This window comes from Sinocyclocheilus anshuiensis, unplaced genomic scaffold (assembly GCF_001515605.1).
Source record: "Sinocyclocheilus anshuiensis isolate Anshui unplaced genomic scaffold, SAMN03320099.WGS_v1.1 scaffold1142, whole genome shotgun sequence".
Classification (NCBI taxonomy): Eukaryota; Metazoa; Chordata; class Actinopteri; order Cypriniformes; family Cyprinidae; genus Sinocyclocheilus; species Sinocyclocheilus anshuiensis.
Window position 1 is genome coordinate 948079 of NW_015536577.1, and position 17740 is coordinate 965818.

General features: G+C 34.7%; 1 protein-coding gene across 1 annotated transcript in view; it reads left to right on the forward strand.

Moving 5' to 3' along the window:
- LOC107702514 (unconventional myosin-Ig-like) overlaps window positions 1–17740 on the forward strand; it is a 56393-nt gene that overhangs the window by 33441 nt on the left and 5212 nt on the right. The window contains exon 21 of the mRNA XM_016504858.1: window positions 3992–4149. Coding sequence (XP_016360344.1) covers window positions 3992–4149 — 158 coding nt within the window. The remainder of the gene's footprint in view (window positions 1–3991; window positions 4150–17740) is intronic.

The following is a 17740-nucleotide window of genomic DNA, read 5'->3' on the forward strand; positions in this document are numbered from 1 at the left end:
GTATATATATATATATATATATATATATATATATATACTTTATATATTGCAGTTTGTATACTAGGTCAATCTCACAAAAATATAAATCATATTTCCAAATTCTAAGAAATGCATAAAACATATTTTAAAGAGCATTATTATTATTTGCATTGTTACATTATTTTAAACACAATTAAGCATATTTATACCCTAAATTCTTATGAATGTAATGCATCTGGACTTTTCACTTTATAAATTATTTTTTAATTCTAATTATTCTCAATGATTATTCTCAATAAATAATGTGATGTATCCACATGCAATTTAGTATATTGATGTAACTGGTAGTTTTTATTTTTAGTTTTTAAGGTTTTAAGGCCAGGGTAAATTAAAGGTAGCACAGCAAATACTATTAAAATGATTGTACTATAATTTATAATAAAAATTATTACTATAATATATGAACTATTATAGTTATATAAGTATTATAGTCTATATAGTCTATACAGTTTATTTTTTAAATAGTTTTAGTAATTTATTTTTGAGTTTTTGTCAGTTATTTAAACATTATTTATTTTAACTTATTTCGTTTTTAATTTTAATTCATTAGAAAATAAAGGAAAATGAGACATGTTCCCATGGCAGCTAGCTGGAATATTTTATTTATTTTATTGTTTTATAAATTTATTTTGTTTCAATTTTTTTTTTTTTTAAGTAATTATTATTATCATTATTATTTATGGTTGTAGTTTTAGGTTTAGTTAACTATAATAACCCTAGTACTACCATGATGTATAAATGCTTTACAATTTAAATAATGAGAATATGGATGGGATTTTGCTTAATTGTCATGAAAATAATGTCACAATTCAAAAGACGTCTTAATGGACCTAAAGTAGGCTGCAATTTTTGTAATTTTTTAAATATATATATTTTTTTCTTTTTGATTTTGATTTTGGACAGCAGTATGACCTGGACATGTCCTGACAGATTTTATGAGATTTACTCTGTTATAATCTCACAGCCTCGCCGGCAGCCCTGCACCTAATGGGTCACCATCCAAGAGCATATTATGAACTTTCACAAGCCTCTCCGGTCAAGCCAGACCACACTGGATGGGTTCAGGCAGTCCCAGACAAGGATATTGTTTTATGACAGCCCAGTACATTGTGGGTTTTAATCTCATTTCACCACAGACTGACGCATTACGGCTCTGTGCGGCACAGGGGCTGATCATGTCAGCTGATATTCTAGAGCAGCAGAAACAGAAAGGGCAACCTTACGTCCATTCACACTTACTACTATATCCTTATAACCGTATAGTTGTGCTTTGAAATCCTGTTTGAAATTGTCTGCATAAATGCTATTTAGGTGTTATTTATTTGGAAATGCTTTGTGTACTCAGATATGTGTGTATCTGTTTGATTGCAACACAGCGCAGTGTTTTCCTGGCCCACCCTCATTTCTCAAAATCTCTCAGACAGCAAGGTCAGCCACATGTACCACAGGGCACAGAATGATTAAACTGCGCTCGCACACGCGTGCGTGTGTGTGTGTGTGTGTGTGTGTGTATGCACGCATGTTTGTGTGTGCTAATGTGTGTCCATCCAAGTGGGAGTAAAGAGGCTTAACGCTGCCTGATCACTCTCTTTCTTTCAGGCACAGCGGTGACCCACCTACTGCTGTTCATAACCATTCACATTCATGTACACTCATAAACACACTGGCCTTTAATGAACCTTAAAGACCCCTTGAAATTTGTTCAGGCGGGACATATTAAAGGCTTGTTTTTTAAATAGCCAATAGGCTTTAGTTTTGTCACAGCATATTGTGCACCTACAGTGCACAATATGCAAGTATTATTTTATGTAGTCATAAAACAAGTACTGTCAATGCAGTACGCTCAACTTGATGTTGTGACTCAACAAGAAATAATGTTCTGTTATTTTTAAATGCTCTTTCCTGGTTTACTTGTTTAATTGGACTGCCAAATATCAAGACATTTTACATGTATTTGGTTAAAAAATGTATGTATTGTGGGATAACACCTACTGTTTCATATACTGTTTTTAAAAAAGTAATATACTATGCAGTATGCAAACAGTAATAAGCTAGTATTCCATCCTGAACATAGCCTGTGATTTGTTACTCGCAGTTTTGTTATTGTTAACTAAAACGAAAACTATAAAAAAATAGATTTTGGTCATTTGAATAAAGCTTAAATAAAATAATGAAATGTTAGATGAAACTTCAATTAAAAAAAAAACTTGAAATCTAGAAAATAAAAATGTTAGAAATGTTGCCTTGGCAGCTATCTGAAATAAATAAGTTGAAGTTGAATACTAAAATTACTAAAACTGAAATAAAAATAATATCAAGCTATTTAGAAATATTAAAAAAGCTAATAAAATTACACAAAAAACACAACAAAATTGCTAAAATGTGAACTAACTTGCAGTATTAATACTGTAATAGTATATACCATGGTGAGAAAAAGTATGTGAACCCAATGGAATGGGTTGTTTTTTTGCATTAATTGCTCATAAAATGTCATACCGTCATTGTTGTAAAAGGTTCAAATATGCAGAATATGCTGGAAAACCAAAGAAAGTGCAGGACCTGGATGATTTTTTTTTTCTAAAGAATAGTGACAAGCAAGGGACTCATGAAAAAACTTGATGTTGTATATGATCATTCATATATTGACAACTAAAGTTCACTTACTTTTTCCACAGCACTGTGAATGTTTAATGGGATGTGTTCAATAAAGACAAAATATTTTAATTGTTTGTGTACTGTTAGCTCAAGCACACTGTGGTTGTCTATAAATGTGACTTTAATGAAGATCAGATGACATTTTATGACCAATTAATGCAGAAAAACAAGCAATATCAATAGGTTCACATCCTTTCTCTCGCCTCTGTAAATATTAAAACGACACTCACAAGTTAGCTGCTGGTGATATTAGGTGAAGGACATCTATTTTTTTTTTTTAGGGAGCACTGAACTGGACAAAAATATGTGCAGTGCAGGATGAGTCATCAATATTTTTCCTAGAAGAGACTGCATACTTCAAATGTTTAAGGCATGATTGCATGGGTTTGTAAAGCGTACATACAGAAACACACACATATTAAAGGGTTAGTTCACCCAAAAATGAAAATTAGGCTGCGTTTTACTCAGCCCCGAGGCATCCAAGGTGTATATGACTTTCTTCTTTCAGACGAATCCAGTCGGAGTTATATTAAAAATGGTCTTTGATCTTTCAAGCTGTTTAATGCCACTCAGCGGGCGTTGCATTGCTTCAGTCCAAAATAACTTAAATAAAAATCGCCCATCCATAAAAAAAAGTGTCTCACACGGCTCTGGGGGTTGAACAAAGGCCTTCTGTAGCGAATCGATGCGTTTTTGTAAGAAAAATATCCATATTCAAAACGTAACATTAAACAGCTTGAAAGATCAAAGACTGGATTCGTCTGAAAGAAGGAAGTCATATATGCCTAGGATGCCTCGGGGGTGAGTAAAACGCAGTCTAATTTGTAATCCTTTTTGGGTGAACTAACCCTTTAAAGAAGTTAAAGGCACATGGGTGTGCATGCTCATGCAAACAGCATCCCCAGCACCGTTTCTAATCTCAGAGTCATGCGTACCAGCCAGGCACACACACATTTTACTGACGCACAACTTCGATTGGTCACACTCTTTGAGTAACTGCAACAATCCAGTCATTCATTCACGATTATGTCCAGCATTCTCAATGTTACTGAGTCAAACATGTGCTGAAGCGCAGGAAGTGAATGTGCTGTGAATGAGCTTTTACTCTGAGATTGCAAAGGCAGAGGTTGACTGAATGCCATTGGTTGGTGGAAAAATGGATATGTTAGACTCAGGAATGATGGATTTATTGGACGCAAATGCTTTGACTTCATTGTGCACCAACACATGCCATGCAATGTGTTAACATGTTTTCATGTGTTTGTATTGCTGTTTTACACTCTCTTCAATCCCACAGGTGGTTGGTGTGAGCGTAACAAGTGGCAGTGACCAGATGGTGGCGCTACATACTACCTCTCAGGATGACTTTCTAGTGCACTTGCAGAGGGGTCAACTCAACCCAAATCAGGACCGTGTAGGGGAGTTGGTGGGCAGCCTCACAGACCACTTTACACGGTAAGAGTCCCTGCCAATAACCTCCAGCTTGCACATTTTTCAGGGACTGTGCAAGTATTTCTGCTACTAAGGCAAGCATAACTATTACTATTGTTCATTCTTTATGTTGGGGATTTAAACAGGCCTGTAGCCCTTAGTATTAGGGTCAGTCACATGAAGCTCGTCTTTTGTCCAGATCTGATAATTTATTCAAAATTACCTTAACACTGCAATTCATACAGAAAGTTACCTGAATACACAGCTTCTATGATGAACAAGTTTTTAAAATCTGAATTAAAATTAATTTAGATATTTTTTTTGGGAGGCATGAGGTAAAAAATAGTGCTTTATACAATACGGATTGCATCAAATCAACTTCACAGAGATAAACAGGAAAGTAGCATAATCAGTTATGGAAACTCAACTATGGGAACAATTCATATTCTACTGTAAAGCAGCTCTAAAAGTCAACAGTGTCATTATTTAGCTCAAGTCAGTTCAAAGTGAAGGAGTCAAGAAGGTGGAGGGTTTCAGAGAAACTCTGAAAGCACGCTGCAGGAATCTCTAGTGAATTCTAGCCAGCCAGCAAGTGCAAGGCAGTAAGCTCATCGGCTGCATATGCAGCATGAACCAATCAGCTTGTGCCAAGTCGTTTAAAGGGGTCATATGATGCTGCTAAAGAGAACATTATTTGGTGTATTTGGTGTAATGAAATGTGTTTATGTGGTTTACGACTCGAAGTGTGGCAGCCTCTAAGGCTTTCTTAACCGGTGTGTCTATGCAGGACATCTGTAACGCTGCGGGTTGGTCCACGCCCATTACCTTTGTTAGGTTTTATGAGCTAGACATGCGAGCCACTCCTGGTTCTTCCGTTCTCTCGCCCTAGTTGTGCAGTCTTCCACACGGGGCAGAGACTTGGAAGCCTGGCGGCGTGGGCATTCTCGTTCTACACAGTGCCTTCACGACATGGCGGCAACAACAACTACAGCGAGAATAAAAGTTACGCCTTCTTTCTTTGCGTGAACATTTGGGCGGCGTTATGCAAATCTTCCCACATAGCGACGTAGATATGTGGGGACGTGTTAGAACGAGTCGTTTTAGGTAGGCGTGGCTGACTCTTAACTTTTATAAAGAATATTTATTTGGATTTGAGACTTTAGTCTTTGCAACTTTACAGATCTTCTTTATGCACCAAGAGCTTGTAACAGTAAGAGAAAGGAAAAATTGAAATCGCATCATATGACCCCTTTAACTCTCTGAATATCATCAGTTACATTAACAACCCGTCAGCCTGCGCCATCTAGAGTTTCATGACTGAACTATATATTTATTTAGTTCCAATCAGTTCAGTGTTGATTCAGTTCACTTCAATACCTTGTAGTAAAAAAAATGGGTGATGAAAATCTCTGATATCATAATGAATCATCATAATTTCTTGAGAAGAAACCTCATAAATAGTATGGCAAATATTAATTAGCTATTCATCATACTTGTTACAATGCTTTTACCTTGATTTGTATATAATGTAAATAATATGACTAATGATTAAGATATACACTCATACACATGTATTCAGGTTATTTGGTTCATCCCTCACTATTTGTGCTACAGACATGAATCATTTATTCAGATTCCTTATTAAATTGAAGTGATCAGACCTAAGATTTTGCCTGGAGAACAATGAAACATTTCATTTGGATTATTAATTAGCTTCTAATTCAAAGATTTTCATAAATTTAAAAGGTTTAAAGTTTCACAGATTAAAAGGTTATTGTCAGAGGCCAGGAAATGTGTTGCTTTATGGCAGTGGTCACCAACCTTTTTAAGCCCAAGATCCCTAACTTCGGCTGTTATGAAAGACAAGATCTACCTTTTGAAGAATTGATAGAAAAAGACAGCCCAGATTGTACTTCCAATTTGAGGCCTTTTATTTAGTATTTTAATCAGTGGTGCACCAATCATGATTTTTCATGGCCGATTCAGATTACATTTTTTTTTTAAGTAAATTATTTTTTTATTTGCTCTATAACAAGCAAACTAGCCTTAAAAATATCTGTAGCCATTTGAATTTAGAGAAAACCGCTGCATTTTAATCAAGATCCAAACAAAGATTCTACACACACATTGCATGAACAGCTGTTTTTTATTTGAATTAGATTGTATAATTTCAAGATTTAAAGCAAAAAATAGAATGGTCTGACTTTATCTTTGTGAAATGATGCTACATAAAAATATCTGCATGCAACAAAAACAGCAGACGGGCTGAATGAGATGCAAATTCACTCTCTGACAGCAGGTGGCCAGTGTTGCCAACTCTCACAAGATAAATAAGCAACCGCAGCTTCAAAAACAAGCCAACTATTGTTATATTATTTATTATCAATTGTTTATTATCAATAAATGAGCGGTTGGTGACCACTACTTTTTGGGAAACATTTCTTTTTTTTTTTAAGAAATTGATACTTTTATTAAAAAAAAAAAATTATGAAAGAATCCTGACAATGTAAATGCATCACAGTTTCCACAAAAATATGAAGCAGCACAACTGTTTTCGACATTGATAATAATAAGATTTTTTTCTTGAGCAGCAAATCAGCATATTATACTGATTTCTGAAGGATCATGTGACACTGAAGACTGGAATAATGATGCTGAAAATACGGCTTTGCATCACAGGAATAAATTACATTTTAAAATGTATTTAAATAGAAAACAGTTATTTTAAATTGTAGTAATACTTTATAATATTACTGTATTTTTAATTCAAATAAAACATAACCTCATGGTGAGCAAAATAGACATTCAAAACACATAAAATAATCTTACCAACCCAAAACATTTGAATTGTAGTGTACAAAGAGTCTCTGGCACACGTCACTTGAACATTTATAAGTATTTACTAAATATCATGATTTGATTTTAAAGATCAAAGACCACTTATTCCATCATAACATTGTGGTATATAGCAGCCTGGAGGACAGTTTTGTTGTAATCGCATACACACATATGCATCCATGTTGTGAGATGCTCATTCATGCGATGGTATTTCCTGGTTCCTCACATAACCAGCCCCGAGGGAGGCGATATTCAGTCCTGGGGCAGACAGCAGACCGGTTGTGTATACATTGTTTGTGTGTGTGGCAGGTGTGGGGTGTGTGTGTCCGTCAGTGGGTGTCTGTAATCACTGCTCCTGCACGTCTGCTTTAAAGCCATTGTGCTGCCATCTGCGAGTCAATGCGTGGGGTCATGCCCCCTTTACAACATCATCAAAATGAGACGTCACAGGGGCCTGAGGAAGTGTGGAGGAAGGCAAATAGTGTGTGAGCATGTGTGTGGGGAGGGGGTGCAGTTCACTCGATCCCCACAGCGGAGACGCAGCACCACTTTCATTGCTTTCATTGTAAAAACTAGATTGAATTGTTCTGTTTCATAAAGGTCATAATGATGAGGATGTTAAGCACAAATTTGAAGCTGTTTTGAAGCATATGTGAGGTATTTCAGTTAAACAGATGTAAAAAATAACCTCTCGCCAATGCTAAAGAGTAGGTGACTGTACTTTGCCAAGTAGCGCATGTTCCTGGATCAGAATGTCTTGTTGGTCCTGAAACAACATTCTTCCAAACGAACAAAGTCTTAGCCCAATATCTAACCTGATTTCCATCAAAATTAGGGCAGACATAGCATAAAACTCTGCAGGTTCTGTTTGTGAATTAGTTTGCCTGTGATAATGTTCTGTAACAATAATATGTTTGGAATTGCAAAAGAATGTTATACAGATAATTCGTGGTGAAGTTGTGCATCTTTTTGAAAGATCATTGACATTGTGTGTAAACTGTAAAAATATCCTGTTCAGTTTATTGTTTTGCACCTTAAAATGTACTTATAGCCACCATGATAATACAAGAAATCCAGAACAGAAATCCACATGATGAATGTGTGTAAACATTCACTAAATAACAGAGAATGTAACACTAAAAACCCTAATGTACATTACTGATAACAAAATTATGAATGAAATTAATATACAGTATATTCATATGTCATGCAGGGGCTACAGCAAATGTCCTTTCACCATAAATTATATGATAATTTATAGTTTTGATTTCCAAAATCCATACATTGATGGTATCTTCCAGTAATTTTACATAATGCACATCGCCATTTACAATTTATAGAGTGAACCAGTTAACAGGTTTTTACTGTAGCATTTATAAACTCTTTTTAAAGTGAAATTTTATAAAGACTTAATTATTTCACAGAATTTCAGACCAACATCTCTGTAATGGTAATGTACAATATGGTAGTGGGTTTAGGTACTTAATTCTGTTGTACGTTTTAATCATTTGTAAAAACTGACAAATAAACATAAAGGCTTTAAACAGTAGTAATGCACGGTGAGTGATTTTTGTAATTACAGAGACATCTCATGATTAGCTAAATTTGCATGTTAATGTAGGCTAATCATTGGGTGATATGAGATTCAACCCACGCTCCAGATCTTTCCCCAGACTACTTAATAATGATTATATGATATTTCATGTATTATTGAAATGAATAAAAATGGAGGTTGAGTTGGGATGTTGGAGGAATCCTGGATGATTTGCCACAAGAGTGACAATATATTTGCTTTGTGATTGACAGGATTAGATGAGCATATCTCTCATGATCTTTCATCTCCAACTCAATTTTAAAAGAACAGAAAAATTGCTATGACCTGTAGGAGTTATATAGGTGAATTGGTGCATAAAATATGTATGAACTGTAGCAAAGCTTTTGCGAAGCCTCAGGGTGATTTTTAGTGGATGTATGAAGTTAAGTTCACAGAGCTCTAAAGAATCACATGTTCTATCAACATCATCCACTAAATTTTGTCAGCCATAAAGTGTCAGTGCTTATATAATTTTTCTTATGTGTCATTTAAAATAAATTTGTTTTCATTAAATGTTTTGTCAAAAAGTGTGTTTGCGCTGTTCTTCATGCACATAACAGTATTCTTCTCATTTTTCCAATCTGATCAAGCCACTCTTATGATCTTGGATATAGTTTTGTAAATATTTAATGACTTTAGTTTCCACATTCTCCTTTGCATGCATGCTGAGAGCTCTTGTTGATCTGAAATGTCTGTATCTCAATTCAAACAGTGATTCATTTCTGTTATCATGCCTGTCTTTTAAACTCTGTGACCTTTCCCATGGGTCATTCACCCTCACCTGACTCACGCAAACATTATGACTGGGTCATGTGTGTTTGTTTGTGGAAAGGCAGTGCCAGTCCGTGTGTGTGTGTGTGTGTTGGGTAGTTTAAACCCCTCTTTAGCCATCTGTTGAGACAGCTGTGTGTGTGTGTGTGTGTGTGTGTGTGTGTGTGTGTTGGGGACGGTTTGACCAAAGGCAGTGTTGGAGTAGATTCTAGAGTGTTAGCAGAGCTTGATTGTTTCTCCAAAAATGACCAGTTGTGTATTTTATTTCACCTGAATAGATCAACGTTAACAAGCAATATAGTAGGGTTACAGAAATGGCGGCCAGAAATGATCAGAATATTGTAAATATGAATATATTGGTCATTGACCGGTTCATCTGACCGATCATTTTTCAATGGCTGGATTTAATACAAATGTTAAGAAATCAGAGTGGCCAATTACCATTATGTTGCTTATATACATACAGTAATTCAATTTAAGGAAAGTAAATGGACAAAATTGCTGAAATGCAAGTCTGTACTTAGATTCTGGAAATAACATTAATCTGCCTGACTAATTACTTAAAATACACATTAAAATGAACTGCACAATCTCATGAGTCATTTAGTAATAATTGCCTTACATTATAATAATGGCCTAGTTATTCCCTCACATTTCCGAGTGTGTTCTGTAATAAGGTATAACCATGAATATATAAGCATTATACATATAGTTGGCTTTTGTTGATCTGTTCACTCTATCGTAATGGTTAACAGAACTATTGGCAGGAGGTGATAAAGGCTTCAAAGCTTATCTCAGGTTTAATCAATCCAGTCTACTGCAAATGATGAATTATGGATTTCAAGACAATCATTAATGCAGTTAAACATTTTTTTCTTATTAGTATTTCATCATATTAAATTACACACTTCACCTTTAAATGGCAACCTACCATTCAAAAGTGTGGGGTAATGTTTCTGAAAGAGGTTTCTTCTGCTCACCAGGCTGAGGTGTTTTATATTTTACAGTTTTTCTGAATTGCTAAAACACATTTCTTGAAGCCATCACTCATTTTCTCAAAACCTTAAACACAAATCCAAATACTCAAACTAAATTCACGAAACCTCTGACTCTTCCATCAAAATCAAACAATCACTGCAAAATCATTTCACTTCAAAATCAAACGGTGCTCTCAGATCACACACACATGAGTCAATAAAGAAAACCCATCCAGAGCATTCATTAGACCCTACAGAGAAAAATGGAGAACACAGCATCCAGAACATTACAGAAAAAAGTATATAGTATTGAGTAAAAAATTTAGCAATTCTGGAAAAACGTATAGTAATTGCAACTAAGGTGAATATATTGTATAGGCCTACTGTATGTACTGCAAAGATTCATTCTGTCTCAGCATCATGTCTTTGTGCTTGAGTCCGGCCTGAGGACTTTGTCCACATCACAAGTAATGCTGTATTTTTTGCTAGACAAAGAGAAAAAAACCCTCTGGTCTGACAGATCCAGCCTTGATAACACTCTCTATACCTTACTCTTTCGCTCCTCATCCTCTTCCTCCTCATCCTCCACTTCTTATGTACTCTTCCTCCTCTCCTTCTCAAATTGTTTCCATCTATTGTTCGTATCAACACTCAGTCACCTGTGCCACTTGTGCACTCTGAACTGGCTCATATTTTGTACAGTTGGTTTGATCACATCATTAGAAACAAGTGTGAACAATTTTGAATCGTTATGTGTAAACGATGACAACTGTGCTTTAGTTGTGTTTAACTTTTGCCGCTTGTGTTTAGCATTTTGCAGAACAAATGCATCACAGTGTGATAAGTGTTTAAGTGAAAGAGAATTTGTTTAAAATTTAGCAAAAAGAGCGCATGAGATTTGCAAATAGAGCCTAACTGCCTGAACGTGTTTAAGGTTTAGCAGAAAGAGTGCTTTATTCGGCAAATTGGTTTAAGCTAGTGAGAATTTGGTTCAGAGACTGGGGTTTAGTGTTTTAGCAATTCAGAAAAACTGTAATATATAGTAAAGTGTAATTTATTCTTGTGATGTAAAGCTGAACTTTACAAGCAAGGCTGCAGTTATTTTATCGAAAACCACATTAAATGACAGACGTGATCATAGCACAGCTGAACTTCAATGGAAAGATAGTCTTGATGATCAATTACGCCAAAACTGATTCAAAAAATATAAAGTTGTTCCAGAGCGCCACGTGGATCTTTCTGTGAAACTCCGTACGAACTTTCTGCTCTTATCTTCCGCGAACGACAACGCTCTCCTCACGAACCCACGTGAGCCATCGTAATCCAGATATTTTATGTCTGCAGGCCAATTCTGCAGGCTCTTCACCCCAGAATCTTTCCAACAGAAGGAGATCATCTGACAAGCTTTGCTGACACTGCTTGACTCTCTTGTACTTTTGTTCTCACCGGTCCACAAAATCGTTTAGTGGACTTCACCTCAGAACCCAGCGGTTCGGCAAGTGCAAGATACTAAAGGGTGAACACGCTAAAAATGCCACCAAAAAAGAACGAGGAAATTGAAGACATAAAGAAATCGCTTGATTTTCTGTCGGAGGAAATTGCGACTGTCTCGAAGCAGCAAAAAATGATAATGGATTTAATGAGTGAAATAAAAGAACTTAAAAAACAAAATGAGGAGAAGGATAAGAAGATTGCTAGCTTGGAGTACCGCGTGGCAGACCTGGAGCAGTATACCCGCATGAATGACATTGTTGTCAGCAGCTTGGAGATCAGACCCAGGTCTTACGCCAGAGCGGTAACAGCGATGGACGGTAGGGAGCTCACTGATCCAGACATGAACTCCGTGGAGCAACAGGTGACTGCTTTCTTTCACAGTAGAGGCATATCAATATCCAACACAGACATTGAGTCATGTCATCCTTTACCCCGGAAAAATATAAACGACAAACCTGTTACAATAATTCGCTTTAATAACAGGAAAAACAAGGGTAGGATTTAATAAGCCTAGGGCTTCTACCTACGCTTTTTTTTTATTTCGAACAGGTTGAATATATGTTAAAAAAAAAAAAATTATATTTGTTGATTTTTTTTTGTTTGTTGTTGTTTATTGGAATTTATTTTTATATTTATTATGTGTTTTTTTCCTTTTGTATTTTTAATAGTTCGAAATAAAAATAAATTGAAAAAAAAAAATATATATATGTGGTATACAAATTACATAAAATAATACTAATAATGAGACAATTAAAAGCATGGAATTGCAAAGAAAAAAGTCTGAATTGAAAACGTTCAGCATCATTGCTCCAGTATTCAGTAACAAAGCATTGCACTTAATGCTGATGAGAGAGTCTGTAGTGCAGCAATAGTTTGAATGCATTATGATGTGGAAAAAAACTGAAAGTGGTCATTATTAACTCTCCCTCCTGACGTTCTGTATGATTTCCATTGATGAACGTTAATGCTGCTTTTTCCCGTACGATGAAGCATACTTTGACCAGGAGTTGATAAACTTTAGAAAAAAAGTATCATAAGAGAAGTCGATGGAAGCCCATTTCCAACACAGAATAATAATAATAATAATAATAATAATAATAATAAGGGTTAATTGTGACTTTACTCACAATTCAGACATTTTTATAAACTCAAAATTGTGAGATAAAAAGTCACAATTACTTTTTTTTTTTATCAGTGGCAAAAACAAAAAATTGATTGTGAGACATAAATTCAGAATCGCAAGATATAAACTCAGTATTGAGATATAAACTCAGAATTGTGAGATATAAACTCAGAATTGAGATATAAGCTCAGAATAGAGATATAAACTCAGAATTATGAGATATAAGCTCAGAATTGCGAGATATAAACTTACAATTGAGATATAAGCTCAGAATAGAGATATAAACTCGGAATTGCGAGATATAAACTCAGAATTTAGATAAAAACTCAGATATATAAACTCAGAATTATGAGATATAAACTCAGAATTGAGATAAAAACTCATAATAGATATATAAACTCAGAATTGAGATATAAACTCAGAATTGTGAGATATAAACTCAGAGTTGTGAGATATAAACTCAGAATTGAGATATAAACTCAGAATTGTGAGATATAAACTCAGAGTTGTGAGATATAAACTCAGAATTGAGATATAAACTCAGAATTTAGGTATAAACTCAGAATTATGAGATATAAGCTCAGAATAGAGATATAAACTTTTGTGAGATAAAAAGTCCCAATTGCCTTTTTTATTTTTTATTCAGGGGCAGAAAAAAAACAGAATTGTGAGGTATAAATTCAAAATTATAAGATATAAGCATGGAATTGCAAAGAAAAAAGTCTGAATTGTGAGATAAAAAGTTGCCCTTTTTTATTCTGTGGTGGAAAGAGGCTTCCATAGAAGTCCATGTGACTTATACATTACTGTATATAAGCCATTTGATACGTTTTATATGAGGAACAGACTGCAATTTAAGTCCTTATGCACTGAAAACCTTCTTCTTTGCTGGAACTCACACATTTCATTCTCATTTCCGCTTATTCAAATTCTCAAGATCTTTTCCACCAGGTGTGACGTCAGTGACACCACATGAATGTCTCATGATGCAACAAGTATGTATATACAAAAGTGCATATCACTGAATTATAATTTATATTGAATCTGTTACTCGCAATGTCAAATGATGACAGGATTTTCATTATTGGATGAGCTATTCCTTTAATTATTTTTTGGAGCTGGTGAAGTTGTCATTTGTCACATCAAATCAGCATGTGTTTTGGCCCAGCAGTTTACCCCGATTTCCCCCTATTCACACTTAGTGAAACAGCCTGTTCCTCCACACCTCTGTGGGACGCAGATGATGCTGTTGCCTCGACGATAGTTGCCAAGCAGCTGAGGAAGTGCTAATTAGGATTGCAGGAGAGATGATGGGGAGTAGTAGAGGAGGGTGTGAATTGAAATCGCATCATATGACCCCTTTAAATGGGCTTCAATCTGTGGACTCTTAATGGTCTCTCCTGGTGTCTTATGACTGCTGTGGTTTGTTTTAGGGCCCCAAAGGCTTTTAATTTGTCCAATAAGGGCAGTATTACAGAAAAAAACACAAGCCTGTTTATGTGACTGTTTGGTATTCTCTCCCTACAATAATTATGATTACAGAGTAGGTTATTGCACTCAATTTTGGCATAGTAAGTAGAACTGTATGAAGTAGACACGAACTACGCAAGTATTTTCATGATTACACAAGTTGTATACACAGTACTGTAGAGTTTATGTTGTAATTGACTTGGATATTTAACTAAAAATTAATATATGAATTTTCTGTCATTATTCAACAGTGGATACTACTGTATTTTTTTAAAGAAAGAAATTAATAGTTTTATTCAACAAAAATGCATTAAATTGATAGAAACTGACAGCAAAGACTACAACAAAAAAAAAATACAATTTCAAGTAATTGTTCTTCTGAATTTTCTATTCATCAAAGAATCCTAAAAAAAAGTATCACTGTTTCCACAAAAATATTAAGCAGCAGAATTAAATTATTTCTGAATTCAAAAAAAAAACAATTTCAAGTAATTGTTCTTCTGAATTTTCTATTCATCAAGGAATCCTAAAAAAAAGTATCACTGTTTCCACAAAAATATTAAGCAGCAGAATTAAATTATTTCTGAATTACTGACTGGAGTTTCAGCTTTGATCACAGGAATAAATTGCATTTTAATATATATTGAAATAGAAAATGATTATTAATAATATTTCTAAATATTGCTGTTTTTAATATATTTTTGATCAAATAAATACAGCCCTGGTGAGCATAAGAAACTTCTTTCAAAAACATTAAAAAATGAACAGTAGTGTACATGTCGCTAAAAATATGTGATTTTGAACTAATCAAGGACTTGAGATCAAACTAATCTTACATTTTCCTTCATTTCAATGGGATGTCACTGTTATTAAAGAAACATTCCTTTCTTATTTCTGCACTTTCTGTCAGCTGTAATTATTTCCTGTCCCTTTATTCTCTCTATCAGTCTCATATGTTCTCCTGCCATGTTTTTGTATCTCTGAGAGAGTTTGTCACTTCTGTCTGGTTGTTGACAGATGTGCATTCTCAGCTCCTGTCCTGAGAGCCTTTGCCTTCAGGGAAACGGCTGACAGTTTCGGAGAGGGCGAAAGAAGTGATGTTGTCTCAGAGTTATGGATGAATGCCTGAGGTGAAAATGATTTTAAAATCAGCAGAGATGCAGAAGTCTGTTTAGTTCAGGATGAAACTGAGTGAAAGTGGCAGAGGGAAAGGTGGAAGAGAGTTTCCACTGACCTCAGATGACTTAGTTTTATTAAAAATCTGTAAAAGCCTGCACATATATACTCTATTAATAAAAAGCTGAAGGACATTGACATTTTTAAATGTTTTTGAAAGAAGTCTCTTATGTTCAACAAGGCTGCATTTATTTGATCAAAAATACAATAAAAACAGTAATATTGTGAAATATTATTACCGGTCAAAATAGCCATTTTCTTTTTGAATCGATTTCAAAATGTAATTTATTCCTGTGATGTAAAGCTGAATTTTAAGCATCATTACTCCAGTCATGATCCTTCAGAAATCATTCTAATATGCTGATTTGATGCTCAAGAAACATTTCTGATTATTATCAATGTTGAAAACAGTTGTGCTGCTTCATATTTTTTGTGGAAATTTTGTTGAATAAAAAGTTAAAAGAACAAAATTTATTTGTAATAGTAAACTTTTGTAACAATGTAAAATTCTTTACTGTCAATTTTGATCAATTTACTTTGATATTATACTGGAGGGTTTATTTGAATCACCATTGGTTTAATAAAAATACAATATGATCTTGGCTTTTTTTTTTTTTTAAATCAGTCAAACTGTAAGAACAATATTCTGACACTTGCTGATGTAAGTGATGCTTGTAATTAAAATAAAATACATATAAACCAGCTGACATGACTCACACATCTAACAATTTTTATCATAACGGACAAATTAGTGTCAAAATTTTCACTAGTGTGCCCTTTTTTCTGAAACTACATGTTTGTTCATGTATATTAAATATTTCTTACATTAAGCCACCAAAACAAAAATACTGTTAAATAAAAGATTTAATTCAAAACAATTTTTTCTCAGAAATTGCTAGCAAATTTCACAAATAATTACAAACTAAACAGCTAGTAACATTGATTTAAGCGTGAAATTCAAATAATATTTATATAATATATTTTTTTATAATATTCTATAATATTCAAATAATATATATATTTTTTTATGACTTTGAAAAAATACTTTTATAGTGTATGAGAAACAAAATCACAGTGTCTTCGTGTTTTTTTGACATGCATTTTCACTGAGAGACTGAGAATCTCGGATATGATGCTGCTAATTTTGCTCAATAATTTCATCATCATAAGGACAAAAAGATTTTTAATAAAGTAATGCAACATTTAACATTGTATCTTAATGGCGACACTGTTAGAAGAAGTGCTCTCGCCTCTTTAGCTGGTGATGTACTCAACAGGCCATTAGGAGGAGACTGCAAACAAACGCACGCAGCCCACAGGGGCCCAAACTCAGGGTGTGATGGTAAACAAAAAGTATGCGCAGTGACAGCCGGGCCCCGGGGACGCAGACTGCCGTGTTTGCGTGTGTTTTCTTGAGTCGGTTTGCACTCTTAGGAACGGCCTTGCAGGAATAACGGCTCTAGAATGTGTAATGAAGTGTGTTTTTCAGGCATGGCCCAAACAGAGTTGTCAATGATTCACAGTAATGGACATGGAGATGTACACTCACATGTGATTATAGCAGCCATGCAAACGCTGAATGAATGAAAGAAGATTCAATCTTCAGGGCATGCAAGAACTGTACAAAGTTGCTGCTGCGTCCCAGTTCTGTCGCATGGTTTCCATGGCAATAAATAATGCAGCCCCACTGTTCTCTTTGGTTGGGGCACCATGTCCCTGAAAAGAAAACAGGTCAACTCAACCACACGCCTGCACCAATCCCGAAGTTCTTAGAGGATTTGCGAAAACCACTGCACAACTTACCCCACTGATCTACACTAATTGTAACCAAATTGCTCAGGAATAGTTCACCTAAAAATGTAAATTCTGTTCATCAATCATTTATTCAACCTCATGTCACGTTCCAACCCTCTTATGTTGTTTGCTTGTCTGTTTTTGTAAAACTCTTTGTGCAGCTTTTTGCATGCAAAGAGTTCATGACAGAATGATGACACTGTTTTCATTTTTTCAGGGTAAACTGTTTCGTTAAAGGGGTCATATGACGTTGTCATTATTTTGTGTATTTGGTGTAATGAAATGTGTTTATGTGGTTTAAGATTCAAAAAACACATTATTTTCCACATACTGTACATTATTGTTTCTCCTCTATGCCCCGCCTTTCTGAAACGCGTC